Here is a 16,562-nt window from a genome sequence, read left to right as displayed (position 1 = left end):
ACTTCAGCTACAGAAAAGTTACAGACGGCCACAACTTAGAGGAGAAAGCCCAAACGACATTTAAAATATGTATGCGGAGGGTGGCTGCCAGAGCAGGCAATACCTCCAATATGATTTCGCATTTATGTGAAAACCACCTGTGGTTTTATATAGAATTAAAGGTCAGTAAATTCTATCATTTCCCAATAGCTACGAGAATGAACTCCAGCGTGATTACCGTCATTTCCCAAATATAACGCGCATTTTTCCTCCCAAAATGCACTTTGTAAAATCATGGGTGTGCGTTATACACAGGTACAGGGACGGAGACAGAAAGATTCATGTTCTAGTGTCAGCATGGACCAGCATAATATTACCTTAACCGAAAGACAGTGATATGATAATCAACTTTCATGTTGTAAATAATTGTTTTCATGATGATTTTTTTCACATCTAATGAAATTGAAATGCTTTTGTTGTACTATTTGTCTATTATTTACATTTTTCTTACCTTGTTATCGCAACATACCAGCCTATTAACACGGCCGTGTTGTCTTGAAGAGAACGTATACGGCGATCAGTTTCGTATAAATTGTTACCAATCTGCAGTTTTGGTAAGTTGCTTTCAACTCCGGACCGTAATCGGAATTGGACCGGCGATTTACGTGGCTCGTTCGTTGTCGGTTCGTCCGGTGCTTCCTTCAGGAAGGTTGCGAGGTGTATAAAAACACTTAGACGTGTTGGATGGCTTTGCAGGATACTTAATTAACAAAAAAAAAAAGAAAACAGTGGGGGCACAGCTGATTAACACCGCGCAACTTTGTAAAAATACCCGCTCTCTCTCCCTCCCCTTTCGCTCGCCTGCTTCTTCCTCGCTTAATTGGCAATGCCGGTCATATTCAAACGAGGCAGCGGCCCCTTGGGGATGCTGGTAACAAAATGTTGACCACTTACTTTGTGAAAATTATTATATTGTGAGCAATTTTACCACAGTAAATGGTGCTAAAATTAGGGTGCGCTTTATACACGAGTACAAGAATTTTCCCTAGATTTTACAGGTAAATTTCGGGTGCGCATTATACACGGGTGCATGTTATATTTGGGGAATTACGGTAAGCTTTACGTGAAAAATTCCGATCTTCCCCTATAAATTCAATTATCGGAAAGTTCATTCCATACGATGACATTTTTCTGTTGTCATTCTTATGTCGAGGCAGTAAAGGGAGAAAAATTGGTAAAAAGTAACAGATAAATTGCTTTTAAAGTAACTTAGTTACTTTTATAATAGTCAGTAAAGTAACTAGATTACTTTTTGAGGAGCAACCCGTAATCAAATAACTTTTTCTAAACAACACTGTGACCACACTGCTGACAATTGACTTTTAAAATGGGAAAATCTCGGTTTAACCATTGAGAACTGTGTTCGTATTTCCAAAAAAATTAGTAAATGTTGGAGGTGCACACAATGACCTCCAAATGGCTGCTTCCTGTTTCTCTCTGGGATTAGTTTTTAGGCTTTTTTGTGCTTTCCAAAGTTCCTAATGCTGCATTAAAGTGTCTTTAACGGCTTTGTTTTCTAAAATCTATTACACATTGCTCCCAAATAGCAGTAGCAACCCACGAGCTAACCTGTTTTGCTGAGCCAGCACGGCGCCCTCCTCCTTCAATGTCTTGCTCTTGGCGGCGCAGTCCTCCAGCAGGACCTCGCGGCGTCGTTTGACGGCCTGCTGCCAGTCCACGCTTCTACCTCCGTCACCGTTGCGTTTCGTGGCCCCCGCCGCCGGTACGCCGGATTCCTCGAACTGTAGAGCCGCTGACTTGGACACCTTCTCGCCTGCTTTCCTCTTCCAGCCGAAGGATGCCATATTATTATGCGTCTAGAAAGAGAGGGCGCTTCTGCTCGGTGGTCACTCTACCCAAGCCTAAAAAGTAAAGACGTGATTATTATTTGCCACCTAAACTAAACATGTCCTGTTGATTCATATTGACAAACGTACATATTATAATAGTAAATGTCATTGTAAACGTTGGATGCAGATGTCAAGTTAAGCCGTCAACACACGCTGTGCGCATGCGCGCATATCGCCGGTGTCGGCCTATTTTTGTATAAAACAATTGTTACACATTTTGTGTTTATCCTATCAACTTAATTTCACTTCTCAAACATTACTGTGTTCATTTTTCATTTATCGTGTACATTTACATCGATGACATCTAGCCTTTGTTGTGATATCTATGCCAGCGCAGAGCAGCGTTTGACTGCGTTTTCACGACGCCTCGCTGATGTTCTCGAACAAGGAAGAAGCCAAAACAAGCGGACAAGATGGCGGAGCCGGCAGTTCGCATCCCCGGGATAGTTTTCGCTTCTTTCTTGTTTCAACACGCCAACAGAGACTCGGACGTGGTGAGCAAAGACTCGACGATATTGTGTTCGGGGAACTAATCGTAGACTAGCTTGCTAGCAACGGCGAAATTTCATATTGGTCGCACTTTGCTCGGAAATGCCAAAGTTGCTTCCCGCCCAAACGTGGACCGTCGTAAACAGTAGTGCCGTTATGTCTTTGCTCAACATAACAAAAAATTTCTTTGATTTTACACCGAAAACGAGCCCCACGTTTCGGGTTTTGAGAAGGAACAGTGAAATCTTCCGGGTAGGCTGAAATGACTGCATCTGCCTTACAATGTGGATTGTGCAGTAACCATGCCCCGACACAAAGAGGCGCTATACAATTGTATAGTAAGCAACCAGTGGAAAATTCAAGCAAACAGGTGTCGAACTGGTAGCCCAAGGAACAGTTATGGGCTTGTAACAATATGCAATAACGTTTTCCGGATGAAAAACTGAAAATTCACAAGAGAAACAATAGAGATAATAAATAAATGAACCAAAAGGCATCCTAATTTTATTTATTTATTTTTTTTGTAGAAAAAAAGTGCCGCTCTCAACGTAAATGTTAGCCATGGATGGTAAATAACAACATTATGTTCCTTGGTAGCTGTTCTTCAACGTTAGACATGCTATGACTGAACTAGAATGCATAGACTTCATAATGTATTAAGGGGACACGGGGCCGATAAATAGGGGACCTGCATTGTTGGCGAGGCTATCAAAGCTGACCGAGTGGAATCGCGGACAAAGAGCTTTTTTCGTTGAAAATTCTTGTAAATAAATGCTTAAATCCCTGAATTCTTTAAAGATATGGACGTAAAACAGTCTCGATTCTTTGTTTAAAGCAAAAAAAACCAAACGTGCAGTTAGCATTTATTTTACGTAAATATGTCGAAGTACAATGCTAGTCTGTTAGTAAACGTAGCTAATAGGGCTGCAGCTATCAATTATTTTAGTCGCTTAATCCATGAACTAGTTAGTTCGAATAATCGAGTAATCGGATAAGGAACATAAAAAATTAGAATACCTGAGCTGAGCCTCAAACGGTATTAAAAAAAATTTTAAAATGAGGCTCTGTGTTCAACAAAAGAACAATTGGCTTACTTACATTGCAAAAGTCTGCTAGCTTAAATGCTATAATCTGCTAACGTTTTTTTCCCCTCTTACAATTCTCTTAACAAATGGTTCAGACACGTATTCCCACAAAAAAAAACGCGTAAATTTACTTTACGAATGCATCAAAAAAACATTAGCTCAAACTAAACTTTAGCTTATGTTGGTCTTAACAGGGAGCAGCTGGATTCAGCCATGTGAACTGCGGCAGACTAGAGGGCAGTGTATCCACCCAAATCAATAAAGCTAAATGCAAAGACTTTCAAAGCAAACCATTACAACGCCACTTTAATTAAACGAATACTCGAAGCAGCAACATTTAATTCAAATCTTTTTTTCCTAATCGAATACTCGAGTTAATCGATTAATCGTTGCAGCACTAGTAGCTAGCGGCAGCCTGATGTAAATAAAGCTTTTCCAGTGAATAAATGCTTAAATTCCCGAATTCTTTATAGATACGGACGTAAAGCAGTCTCGATTCTTGGTTAAAAGAACAAAAAAAACGTGCAGTTAGCATTTATTTTTCGAAAATATTGCGAACTATGATGCCAATGCAGTAGTGGCTAATTTCTCCCATTGATTTTTTTTCACATTTCAAAATGCATGCGTGGTACGATAAAAATATAATAATTACCTTGAATCCTCGAACAAATCACTCCTGAGACCATCCTTCCTGTTTGTATGCGGTACAGCTTTCGTACTTTTTCAACAGAAATCCGGCGTTAAATCACTGCGTGCGTATGTTTGTGAATAGCCCCTCTTGATGTGGGCGGCCCCCTACTTAAATGCGAGGCGCAGTGCATGGCCGATCTGACCCGTCAATACATGATGAAGTCTATGTTAGAATGTTATGTTAGTTTTAAATTGAAAATGGAATCTTTGTGCATTGTGCAGGAAGGTTTGCTGTTGGGGGAAATGCACATGGAACAACACGTGACCATCAGCGACACGCAGGAGGACAACGTTCGCCTCACACAAACTTACAGTAACGCCCCAAAAACACTCATTCAGCTCGGCAAAGAAGCTTGACGCTAAAACGTTGTGACGTCTGCTAGCTCCGTGCTAACATGTCATGTCAAAAACCTAAATCTTACTGTTTTGTTTGTCCATTTCTCGAATTTTAAAAAGTTTATAAACTAAAACATTTCCCATTAATCCTGGATGCTTTTTATTGCAAAATAGTTACCGTATTGGCCCGAAATTAAGACGACCCCCTTTTTTTCCCAAGACTCAAGTTTGAAAAAAGACTTTTTGAGCACCAAATTAATTTTTATACAGAAAATATTTACAGCACATCAGAAACAAATGATTATAACAATATACTTGAGAGAAAAGGCATGTTATTTTGTCTCATTAAAATGTTAATATCTGAACATTTAAATATGTAAACTAAAGTTCAATCACATTCGTAAATGAATGGCTTCTGGTTTTTGAAATGTAAATAAACCAATCTATTGTAATAAAACAACAAAATTGCTATAACTGCTTTAAACATCAAAGTGAAGTCTAACTGTAACTGTAGTCTTGAAACAAATCTGAATAAGGAAAAACATTGCAATTGAATAATGCAAACTGGTTAAACTTGAGAGTAGCTTCGATCTGTCATGACAGAACACCGCTTCAATGATATCTGGCGCCATCTAGCGTCGTGAATGGGTATAATGTCTAGACCGCGAATATAAGACGACCCCCTCTTTTTCAGTTTTATTTCAATGCAAAAAACACCGTCTTATATTTGGGCCAATACGGTACTATAAGTCTGACCACATTATGGTTCCACGCATGAAGTTTAAAAGAAAACCTGAGTAGTATGTTCCATTTCGTTTACACAGAGGATAAAACTGGAAGAGTTGAAGGGACAAGTAAGCACTTAAAAAGAAAAGTCACATCCTGTCAGTAGTTTAAAGTATTTTATGGTGGCTTTTTCCACCACAACCTGTCTTCTGGGCTTGAAAGTGACAACAGACCAGCTAGAATAACACCAGTTTACCCTTCCCCCATCAGCCAAGGCACCCCTGCCTTATGAATGGGACTGACTAATTAGGACCATAGGGCTAACAAAAGATGGTAAATACTTATATAGCACATTTCCACCTTTCAAGGCGCTCAAAGCGCTTTACACTATCTCGCCATCTACCTACTGGTGACACAGCACCAGGAGCAACGTGGGGTTCAGTATCTTGCTCAAGGACACTTAGACGAGTTCATCAGGGCGGAGAATCGAACCCACAACCTCTGGTTTTGGGGGACAACTACTCTACCACTGAGCCACGCCACCCCAAGATATGCTAATTAGGGTCAGATGATCCCTCTCTGGTTACAAAAGTGAATTGTATCAACTGATCCACCCTTGGTAGTTCTAGTGTTAAAGCTTTTTTTTTTCCCTATTCTGGCATCAAGGCGTTAACTCGGTTCTTGCCATTGACAAGTATAGACGTCCAATTCATTTCAAGAGGGAGGACTGGCTGTGAATGCTCATTTTTCAATGCCATTCATGACGCTACAATGGCAGCCAATAAATAAAGTGAGTGGCCTATAAAGTGTAAAGAAACAGATCCAATGAACAGCAAGGCAAATGTATTGATGTCTCTGGCAGCATCATCCTGACTGATTTTTATTGTTTCTAAAACCTGTAAATACTCCATTGCACTCATCCAACCTTCTAAAACTCAACCAACGCTAATTCTCCTTCCAGTCCAAATGGATTGGATGTCAATGTCGGTTAGCCTCGCGTGATTTGACGATGACATCTGAACCCGTGTGTCATTGTAGGCGTCCACAAACACGTCAGCTGCAGACAACTCAACACGTGAGTACGCGTGCGTATGTCTTGGTGTGTATGCGTGTACGTGTATGGAAGGGCTTCCACAAAGCTTTCTTTTGATAGTTGACAAAGCACCCAGTATTGTGATACAGTATTTTCCTTATGTTTTGCAGGCAAGGCAAATTTAATTAAAGCAAAGTGCTTTACATCACATGAAAATTGGCAAGACATAGTTAAGAAATAGAAATAAAAAGATGAATAAAAAGATACCTAAATGTCACATAAAATCAGTGTGACTGTTAAAAACTAAACACGAGCAATTGAAACCAATTTTTCCCAAACAATTTAAGGTAGGTGTGTGCCCAATCACTGATGAGTGGTTTAAAGCCGCCCTGCCCACTATAAAACACACACCTGGTAGGAATTGTCTTGATGAGAAGCATTGTCTGATGTGCATCATGGCTTGGTCAAAAGAGCTGTGATCAAGGATTGTTGATTTGTATAAAGCTGGGAAAGGATACAAAACCATCTCTAAAAGTCTGGATGTTCATCAATCGACAGTCAGAGAAGTTGTCTACAAATGGAGAGAGTTTAGCACTGTTGCTTCTCTCCCAAGGAGTGGCCGTCTACCAAAGATGACGCCAAGAGTTCAGCGCAGAATACTCAAAGGTAAAAAAAAAAAAAAAAAAACCTAGAGTGTCTGCTAAAGACTTACAGAAATCACTGGCACAGTCCAATATCTTTGTCCACACATCAACTAAATGTAAAACTATGGCCAAGAATGGTTTTCATGGGAGGACTCCACGGAGGAAGCCACAGCTGTCTAAAAAAAGGTTGTTGCTCGTTTAATGTTCGGAAAAAGGACACGGGCACGCCACAGAAGTTGTGGCAAAATATTTTGTGGGCTGATGAAACCAAAGTTTATTGTTTGGGAGTAACACACAACATCATGTGTGGAGGAAAAATGGAACAGCTCACCAACATCAACACCTCATCCCCACCGTGAAGCATGGTGGAGGGAGCATCATGATTTGGGGCTGTTTTGCTACCACAGGGCCTGGACAACTTGCAATCATCAATGGAAGAATGAATGCAAAAGTTTACCAGGATGTTTTGCAGGTAAAACCTGAGGCCGTGTGTCAGACAGGTGAACCTAAAAAGAGGGTGGATGCTGAAACAAGACAATGATCCAAAACTTCAGAACCCAATTGAGATGCTGTGGCATGACCCAAAGACTGCGGTTCATGCCAGACATCCCAGGAATCTGACTGAACTACAGCAGTTTTGTAGAGAAGAATGGGCCAAGAGTAGTCCTGATCGATATGCCAGACTTATCTGCAGCTACAGGAATCATCTGGTTAATAAGTTATTGATGCCAAGGGGGGGTGGGGGGGGCACAAAATATTAGATGTGGTAGTTCACTTTTTTCCCCCTTCTGTCATTGTTTGCATACTATCCTCATTAAACTATGAATACCTATAAATGTTTGGGTGGTTTTAGTTAAAGCAGTCACTGTTTTTTCATCTGTGTGATTTTGAGATCAGATCATATTTGATGAGGATTTTATGCAGAAATGTGAAATTCCAAAAGGTTTAGATACTTGTTCATATCACTGTACGTCACGTGTCACTCTGTAAGTGTGAGTGTGTCCATCTTTCTCTCTTTGGGTGCGCACAGCTGGTACGACGCAGCGGGCAGAGTGGACATAGCGGCAGTTCGCCGGCTCCTGGGCGCTAACCCTCTCGAGCGTGTGATCGGCTGGTACCGCCAGCGCCGGAACTCGGAGCAGCGAATGAGCATGCGCGAGACGGCGGTTCACCGGAGCCTGAAGGCGGCGCTATGCAGGCCACTCGCCGTCTTCCTGTTAGTGACGCCCGGCACCGCGGCGGAGGCGGGATCAACCCACCGCACCGAGTATTCGGCCTTCTTGTCCGGCGACAGGTGCGTGCCGTGATGTCTGCCGCGGTAGGACTGCACAAACTTTCAAAGATTCATCCACACTTTGTAGAACAAAAAACTATTTTTGCTCATTTTAAATTAACCTTTGCTTATACTGTATATTATCAATATATATTAAAAATATAAAATTCGTATATTGGTTCAGTTTTTGGGCACACTTTGATCGGTTCTCACTGTTCCAACTTGGAAATGTTCCAAAAATTCATGACACTGGCTCTTACGATTTTACTCCTAACATATACGGTTGCGGCAAAAACGTGTTTTTTTTTTTTTTTTTTTTTTTTGGGACAAAAAATAGCCCCATTTATTTCTAATAGCAAAAAAGTATCTCGACCTACACTCTTTTCTTCAATTCACAAAATTTACATGTAAAAAAATTCAGGAAATCGATGTGGACAAAAGTTATATCCACGTTTTGCAAAAAAAAAGTATGGTTCCCAAAACCCACCTAAAAAAATGAGGCGATGTTAACAGGAATTGACATGAAAAAGCCCCAGACCTCACTGGAAGTGACCAATGAGCAGGAATTTACCCAGAAATGCTCTAAAATCAAAGCAGAACGTCTCTTGAAAACCACATTAAAACTTAAAAAAAAAAAAAAAAAAAAAACATTATATTAACAAACATATATATTAGGGCTGTCAAACGATTAAAATTTTTAATCGAGTTAATTACAGCTTAATAATTAATTAATCGTAATTAATCGCAATTCAAACCATCTATAAAATATGCCATATTTTTATGTGAATTATATTCTGTAAAATAAATTGTTGGAATGGAAAGATATATACATTCAACATACGGTACAAAAGGACTGTAGTGGTCATTTCACTCTACTGTCATTTAAATCTGTCTATGCTGTCCTCACTCCGAAGCGTCTACTTTTTCCAAAGCTAGACAGCTAGTGAACGACGCCTTAATAATTAGACTTCTTCCTTTTTCATCTGATTAATTAATAAAATGGCCTCAAACCATTGTCCTCTTTAGACCGTCGTAAAACTACAAAAAAAAAAAGCACACAAGCATTGCATTAGCAACAACGTTAGCTTAGCACGCTATACAGGTTCACTAAACATAAACAAAAAGCGTCTCATACAAAAAATCTAACATTTCACATACTAACATAATATGTACATTCTTTACAACAACCATACTTACGGACAAATCTTGTCCAAGGATCATATAAGCACAACATTACAACGTAGGCGTCAGCCCGAGACGTCGTGCAGCCATATTGAACTGGCAAGAAAACAATAAACCATGTCGCAGTGACCACAAGAGTTCGCTGTCAGACAGCACAAAAAGCCTTGCTGTAAAACTTACCAAAAGGCAGACTACTGTCTGAGCGGGACATGTGCGTTAATTGCGTCAAATATTTTAACGTGATTAATTTAAAAAATTAATTTCCGCCCGTTAACACGATAATTTTGACAGCCCTAGTATATATATATATATTATATACTAGTAGTACTATAGTAATACGATATACTACAACTAGTATATATATATTTTATTAATTAATTAATATAATAATAATTATTATAAAATAATTAATTTTTTTAATTAATCACGTTAAAATATTTGACGCAATTAACTAGTGCTGCAATGATTAATCGATTAACTCGAGTATTCGATTAGAAAAAAAGATTCAAATTAAATTTTGCTGCTTCGAGTATTTGTTTAATTATTGTGGCGTTGTCATGGTTTATTTTGAAAGTGTTTGCAATCAGTTTTATTGATTTGAGTGGTTACACTGCCCTCTAGTCTGCCTCATTTCACCAGGCTGAATCCAGCTGCTCCATGTTAAGACCACCATAAGCTACGTTTTTGTTTGCGGTAATCTTTTTTTTAATGCATTAGTAATTTATTTTATGGGTATATTTAGCCGTTTTTTTTTTTTGTTTTTTTTTTGGTGGGTATATGTGTCTGAACCATTTGTTAATAGCATTGTAAAAAAAAAAAAGTTAATGTTTTATAGCATTTAAGCTAGCGGACTTTTGCTATGTAAGTTAGCCAATTGTTCTTTTGTTGTACATAGATCCTTATTTGCTTTTCTATACCGTTTGAGGCTCAGCTCAGGTATTTTAATTTTTCATGTTACTTATCCGATTACTCGATTATTCGACAAACTTGTTCATCGATTAATCGACTACTAAAATAATCGATAGCTGCAGCCCTACAATTAACGCACATGCCCCGCTCAGACAGATTTAAATGACAGTACAGTGAAATGCCCGCATGTTAATTGTGTTTTATGGAGTTTTGCCGCCCTCTGCTTGCGACTGATTTTATAGGTTTCAGCACCCATGAGCATTGTGTAAATAATTATTGACATCAAAAATGGCGGGCTACTAGTTTATTTTTTGATTGAAATTTTACAAATCTTATTAAAACGAAAACATTAAGAGGGGTTTTAATATAACATTTCTATAACTTGTACTAACATTTATCTTTTAAGAACTAGAAGTCTTTCTATCCATGGATTGCTTTAACAGAATGTTAATAATGTTAATGCCATCTTGTTGATTTATTGTTATAATAAACAAATACAGTCCCTATCTACTGTATGTTGAATGTATATATCAATCTTGTGTCTTATCTTTCCATTTCAACAATAATTTACAGAAAAATATGGCATATTTTATAGATGGTTTGAATTGCGATTAATTGCAATCTCGACTTTATACATTTGACGGTGGATTAGTTGACAATTAGTCGGTGATGTCGTGAAGGCAGGTCCCCGTTGTGCTCACCAACATGGCGTCTTTGGACCATCAGGCCTACTGGACGGCGCCTGCGGCATCTTCAGCGCTCGGTTACCAGCGTGCCGTCGCCCGACACAGGTGAGGCACACACATACACGCCGACACGCGCAAAATGGGGGGAGGCAGAGCTTGTGATTTTATTTCCTGTCCCAGTTCCAAGTTGCTGGACCCCAGCGGCCAGTTGGCAGACGTGGAGGCCATCAACAACATGAATGCCGAGCTGCAGAATGAGCTTCAGGTGACCACACGATATCACTTCCTTACCCGAATTGACTGAGGCTCTAAATCTGTGGCGCCTTGAGATAGTACTTTTTCGGCATGCCGCTTGTATTTGGCCTTTCACAAACTCTGCCCCCAAAAAGGCCATTGACCAATCAGTTGTTAAGCCACCATGATCCAAATTGTGTGGCGTTCATTCATCCTTCTGCTGTGAATTCACATTAGTTTATCACTAGTAGAAATCCAATCCATTTGAAGTGGAAGGGTGGCAGCGAACGAACGCTCGTTCAAAGGCAGCCAATTAGTTAAAAGTAGATGCTTTGACAATGATAAAATAATTCAAATCGTTTTTGTGACTTCCTGTTTCTCCCTGGGACCATCACAGACAGCATGTGGCGCCTTGGTGGATAGCGAGCGCACCGTGCAGAAGATGCTCGTCGATGTTTCCGTCCTCAAAAGGAAGCTCAGTGATAAGAAATCGGCAATTGTCAGCAAAGGTAAAGACATTTTAGAAATGGGAAAAAATAACCATAAAAAAGATATTAATCACTTATTTTTGCAATTACCGTATTTTTCGGACTACAAGTCGCACCTGAGTATAAGTCGCACCAGCCATAAAATGCCCAACGAAGAGAAAAAAAACATATACAAGCCGCACCGGAGTATAAGTCGCACTGGGGAAAATTTACTTGATATAATCCAACACATAGAACAGACATGTCATCTTGAAAGGCAATATAATCTAAAAATACAATAGAGAACAACATGCTGAATAAGTGTACAGTGTAGAGTCCATGAACAACGAAATGAGAATATACTGTCCTCACCAGGACGCTACGGCTCGAGCGAACGTACTTCCGAAATTAATCGAGCTGCTTGACTGGACGCTGAGTTACTAAACCCAGATTGTTTATTGCACAGTTTTGTGGCCATCTGATTTATGTACCATGTCTGAATGTGCGTCTTTAGTTGTATGGGGGACGGGAAACAGATTAGCATTTGCTTCTTCCCGTCCGCCTTTGTCTTCTTCTTCTTCGGGCAAATCATATCACATTTTGTAATTGTCAATGATACCGATGATGATGACAGTAAAATTATTCAAATCAAATTATTCAAATCATTTTCTGGGAGAAATTGAGCATTATCTGACAGAATTGCAGGGGTGCCAATACTTTTGGCCAGCAGTGTATCACAGACATCATGGAGTAGGGTTATTTATTTTTAATGAACTATTAAGTAATAAGACGAATATATTGAGATGTTTTTTTTTTTTATACAATATGCTGAAATATATTCAAAATTTAATATACAGTATATTTCATATACAGTACATGTATTCAAAATGCAGGCTAACTACACATAAAATGTCAAATTGTGAACGTGACAGAAACTGGTACATTGTGGTCTCATCATATGAAAACTGGCACGAGTCTTGTTTTAGTTTTCCAAAACACGTTTTTAGCTCGTTATCAACTCGTTATAGTCATGAAAAAAGTGTTCCTTGACGAAATATTTTCGTTGTCGTCATTGTTGACGAAAACAACACTGTTCAACATTTACAGAGACCAAAGGGATAGGACACGAAGATGTCAATTGATAGAATGTTACATGAAAAATAAAAACAAGTTCAAGGCACTTTTTAGCACGATATGTTTAATCAAAAACTCATAGAATGGACTGCGAACAGAGACATGAAGTTAACTTTAGCTAATAAATCAGCTATACATATAACTCCTGGGGTTCCTCATGTCCAATTTAGAGATTCACCATTTGACGTCCGCAGCTTGTTGATCCTTTTTGTCTTATTCCGTAAAGTTTTATGGCAGTTGATGGGCTCAAAACCAGCAAATGAATCAATTAGACAACGGGGCATCCGAGAGTTTGACGAATTATGCTCGCTCTATGATGTTGCTAGGACGTATGATTGGTCAATTGCTGTTCGGGGGGCGGAGTTTGCGAAAGGTAAATTGGCCGCAAAGCTTCATGAAGCTTCATTTGACCTTCAGAATGTCTCTAAAATATGAATTATTGTCGACAGATAATGAAATGCACATCCCGTTTGCTTCCAACAGAGGGCCCTCCTGTGCCCAAAAGGAACTACTGCCTCCAGCTGGCAGTCCGAGCGCTCTTCACCCACTCGCCGATCTTTGCCACGAACACGCTGACGCTGGACGCCCGCCCCGTGGCCCATGTGAAGCTCCGCCCCCCGCCGAGAAAATGACAAACCAGTTCCGACAGACATTTATTGTCCAATAACAGAAAAGAGGAGGCGGGGCTAATCCACATGTTTGATGCCGCAGATGTTGGGGTCACGCATGAACTCGGGATGTTTGTGGGTCACCGACATGAAACCTAAACACACACGAAATCATTTTCAGCCCAAATATTTCCTATTTATATTTCAATTTTGTCCATTTGTGTGGACAATAAAGACCAACATTTGACCGATTTACAAAACTTTTTCCTTCTGTGTTAACACATTCGCCACCATTGACAGTGACAGATGTCAAAATGTATAAAAACTTGGCTAAATAATGTACTGTTTTTTAATTTACTTTTTTTTTTATTTAAAAAAAAAAAAAGGGAAATGGCAGCCAATGAGTTCAATGATTGCCTTCTAAAGGGTTGTCATTGTCTTGTAATGTTTAAAAAGTTTACTGACAAGTAAGTGATAAATTTCCTGTACCTCGATTTTCATATATAAATTTCTATTTGTTTTGGTAATTAGTGATTCATTTTCATGATCTGTTCAAAGCGGAGGGGGTGAATGAACCTACCCATGGAGTGTGCCTTCTTGATGGCTTTAGAGATTTCTTTCTGTTTGCGTCCACACAAGCCTGAAATGAACAGAAGGTACAAAAGTTCCATTGCCATGTGCTACAACAGGCTGAAGGCTGCTCTTCACTGGCTAACCTACAGGTAACACACACAAATAAGTCCATGTGCTGTGCGTGCATGCACTTTAGTGGTAAATTCCTAAGCTACACAAGTCTTCCCTTTACTGATTAACTCGAGTAATTCGCTTAGAAAAGATTCAAAGTAAATTTTGCTCCTTCGAGTATTTGTTTAAAAAGTGGCGTAACGGTTTGTTTTGAAAGTGTTTGCATTTAGTTTGATTTGGGTGGATACACTTCCCTCTAGTGGCAACAGTGAATATGACAACTCATTTCACATGGCTGAATCCAGCTGCTCCCTGTTAAGATCAACATAAGTTTTTATTTGAGCTAATGTAATTTAGTACATAAGTATATTTAGCAGTTTTTTGTGGGAATATTTGTTTGAACCATTTGTTAAGACCACTGTTAAAAATAAAAAAGCATTGGGAACACTTTATAATAACTATCCGTTTTACTGGTTAATAGATCATTAGTAAACTGTTGATAAATGATTTATTGTTGATTTGTGAAGTATTTGTTAACTGTATGTTAAGCATTTACAGGGTGTTCCAATATTGTTGACCCCATTCTAAATGGCCATGCTAGTTGATGGATCTTAATAAAACTATATACACTTTATGTTGAAGGTCATAAGTTCTATTGGTTAAATATACAAAGAAAAGTACAAATATTTGTTGGTTCTATGGCAGATTTTCATAAATGTGCAACATGAGCGCTGCCTACAAAATGCCTCATCAAAATGCCTTTTCTTTTGAAGTGAAGGGCATTTCTTAACCTGAAAAGATAGAAATGCCAAACGTTACACACAAAAACATTTCTACACAAACTGTGTTTCAGGTTAAGAACACCCTGTAAATGCTTAACAAACTTAACAAATACTTCACAAATCAACAATAAATCATTTAACAACAGTTTACTAATGATCTATTAACTAGTAAAACGGATAGTTATTATAAAGTGTTACCAAAGCATTTTGTAGCATTTAAGTTGCGGATTTTTGCTATTTAACACTTTAATTAAACGAATACTCGAAGCAGCAAACTTTAATTCGAATCCTTTTTTCTAACTGAATTACTCGAGTTAATCGTTGCAGCACTAATTTCGGGTCACTTCCTTGTTAATTTTAGGATACTTGCAGGTCACTTTCTGCACATTTTTGGGCATTCCACGGTCACAACCTAGATTTTGGAGCCTTTTTTGGTCAATTTTGACTGTTGGGTGAATGAATGTTTGTTCATTCATTTCGCACCAACCAGTCAAAACGGATTGGATGTCTAGAAGCACCATCAATAGCACTGAAAAATGAGCATCCACAGCCAGTCTTTCCAGTTTAAAGGAATTGGGTTAACCCTTAAATACCTGCAACATGAAGCATTTATCAGATAATCCCAAACCTTAAAAATGAAGGTCCTAATGAAACCTTTTTTCCCAAATTTTTTAAAAGAAAAGTCCAATTGAATATTTGTAATAAGCGCTCTGATATCTATAACCCTTGCTAAATTCTGTGTTTTTCTCAAGGAACCTGAGATGCATGTGTTGACTTCCATCATCCATCTTTTTTTTTTTCTCAAAAAGAATTGTCAAAATTCTGAATTGGTCTCAAAATCAGGAAATTTTAGGTGTATCAAATGTGATACAGTTGCCAATAAAGGGTTAATGGGTCACTTTCTTGTTCATTTTAGAGTACTTGGGGTCACTTCGGGCACATTTTGGGGCACCCCGGGGTCATTTTTTTGGTATATTTTGATCAATTTCCTGTTGATTTGGGGCTTTTTAGGTCACTCTCAGTTGATTTGGGGTCATATTTTCACCATTGGAAATGAATGGAGCCAATGAAAATAAATGGGATTTTTTTTTTTTATGGGAATGTTTTTGTGAAATGTTGGTGGATCCGTACAAAACGTCACTTGTGGGAGGGGCTTACCAGTAAGGTGGCGTCCGTATATCCGTCCCGTGTGCGGCGAGATGAACTGCGACAAAAGCTATACGCAAAGCAAATGTTTAGTAACTGAATGTACTTTGCTTTGACTTTGAAAAACAAAACGATTAACGTTTCTGCATCAAAGACACCTGAACGTTCTTGAAGTCGACGGTCACGTCGCAAAGCACGCAACCTTTCCGCGGCTCCTCGTATGGATTATCAATGTTGACGAGCTGGTGACGGGAATGACAGTGATGTGAGACATATTACGTCCAGGGCTCGAATGGCGTTCAACGTCAACTTACCGGCTCGCGCAAGGACGCCACGCTCGTCAACGCTGCAAGAACAACATGTCGAAGGGTTAGCGTTAGCAATAGCGCGGGTCAATAAAGGTTGACATTTAGGAAGAGGAAAAAGTTTACCTGCAGACTTATTAGGGTTTCGGAGTCGACAAAAGACTGAAAATAACAAACGAGGGGTTCCATTCAAAGGGAGCATTTTGACCTCACGTTGAACCGGAAGCTATACTCATTCACTTCCTGCGCGGTTTCTTTTG

At 39.1% G+C, this 16,562-nt stretch overlaps 3 protein-coding genes across 6 annotated transcripts in view; 1 reads left to right on the top strand and 2 right to left on the bottom strand.

Moving 5' to 3' along the window:
- Positions 1–2,372, bottom strand: part of ttc33 (tetratricopeptide repeat domain 33) — an 8,348-nt gene extending 5,976 nt beyond the window's left edge. Inside the window, exons 1-2 of one of the 2 annotated variants that reach the window (XM_057819742.1) lie at positions 2,183–2,372; positions 1,609–1,901 (exon numbers count right to left, since the gene is read on the bottom strand). In XM_057819742.1, the coding sequence (XP_057675725.1) occupies positions 1,609–1,844 (236 nt within the window). In that variant the 5' untranslated portion in view covers positions 1,845–1,901; positions 2,183–2,372. Of the gene's footprint in view, positions 1–1,608; positions 1,902–1,976; positions 2,129–2,182 lie in introns of those variants that run through there. The other variant, XM_057819741.1, reaches the window with a different exon arrangement.
- abraxas1 (abraxas 1, BRCA1 A complex subunit) lies at positions 1,633–14,531 on the top strand. 3 transcript variants are annotated; one of them, XM_057819738.1, is made up of 9 exons: positions 1,633–1,908; positions 2,227–2,383; positions 4,376–4,466; positions 6,254–6,290; positions 7,923–8,186; positions 10,937–11,047; positions 11,123–11,207; positions 11,574–11,685; positions 13,261–14,528. In XM_057819738.1, exons 2-9 carry the CDS (start codon positions 2,303–2,305, stop codon positions 13,407–13,409), a joined length of 930 nt encoding a protein of 309 aa, XP_057675721.1. In that variant the 5' UTR covers positions 1,633–1,908; positions 2,227–2,302; the 3' UTR covers positions 13,410–14,528. The 3 variants fall into 3 exon arrangements, with proteins under 3 accessions (XP_057675721.1, XP_057675720.1, XP_057675723.1); XM_057819737.1 differs by having other exon boundaries at positions 2,222–2,383; XM_057819740.1 differs by lacking the exons at positions 1,633–1,908; positions 11,574–11,685 and having other exon boundaries at positions 2,035–2,383; positions 13,261–14,531.
- On the bottom strand, positions 12,500–16,562 carry mrps18c (mitochondrial ribosomal protein S18C). The gene is made up of 6 exons (XM_057819744.1): positions 16,429–16,562; positions 16,312–16,343; positions 16,156–16,239; positions 16,010–16,067; positions 13,966–14,025; positions 12,500–13,540 (listed from the first exon to the last, which is right to left on the bottom strand). The coding sequence occupies exons 1-6, from the start codon at positions 16,502–16,504 to the stop codon at positions 13,464–13,466; spliced, it is 387 nt and encodes a 128-aa protein (XP_057675727.1). The 5' UTR covers positions 16,505–16,562; the 3' UTR covers positions 12,500–13,463.

This window comes from Corythoichthys intestinalis, chromosome 17 (genome assembly GCF_030265065.1).
Source record: "Corythoichthys intestinalis isolate RoL2023-P3 chromosome 17, ASM3026506v1, whole genome shotgun sequence".
In the NCBI taxonomy this organism is placed as follows: Eukaryota; Metazoa; Chordata; class Actinopteri; order Syngnathiformes; family Syngnathidae; genus Corythoichthys; species Corythoichthys intestinalis.
The sequence above is the reverse complement of the archived record's forward strand: the minus strand, read 5'-3'. Positions and strand labels throughout refer to the sequence as shown.

Coding starts and splice junctions, on each gene's coding strand:
- mrps18c (XM_057819744.1), bottom strand. CDS start 16,504: ATGCTCCCTTTGAATGGAACCCCTCGTTTGTTATTTTCAGTCTTTTGT. Junction 14,026..16,009: donor ATACGGACGCCACCTTACTG/GTAAGCCCCTCC, acceptor TGTTCATTTCAG/GCTTGTGTGGACGCAAACAG. Junction 13,541..13,965: donor CAAGAAGGCACACTCCATGG/GTAGGTTCATTC, acceptor GTGTGTGTTTAG/GTTTCATGTCGGTGACCCAC.
- abraxas1 (XM_057819738.1), top strand. CDS start 2,303: ATGGCGGAGCCGGCAGTTCGCATCCCCGGGATAGTTTTCGCTTCTTTC. Junction 6,291..7,922: donor AGCTGCAGACAACTCAACAC/GTGAGTACGCGT, acceptor GGGTGCGCACAG/CTGGTACGACGCAGCGGGCA. Junction 11,048..11,122: donor CGTGCCGTCGCCCGACACAG/GTGAGGCACACA, acceptor TTCCTGTCCCAG/TTCCAAGTTGCTGGACCCCA.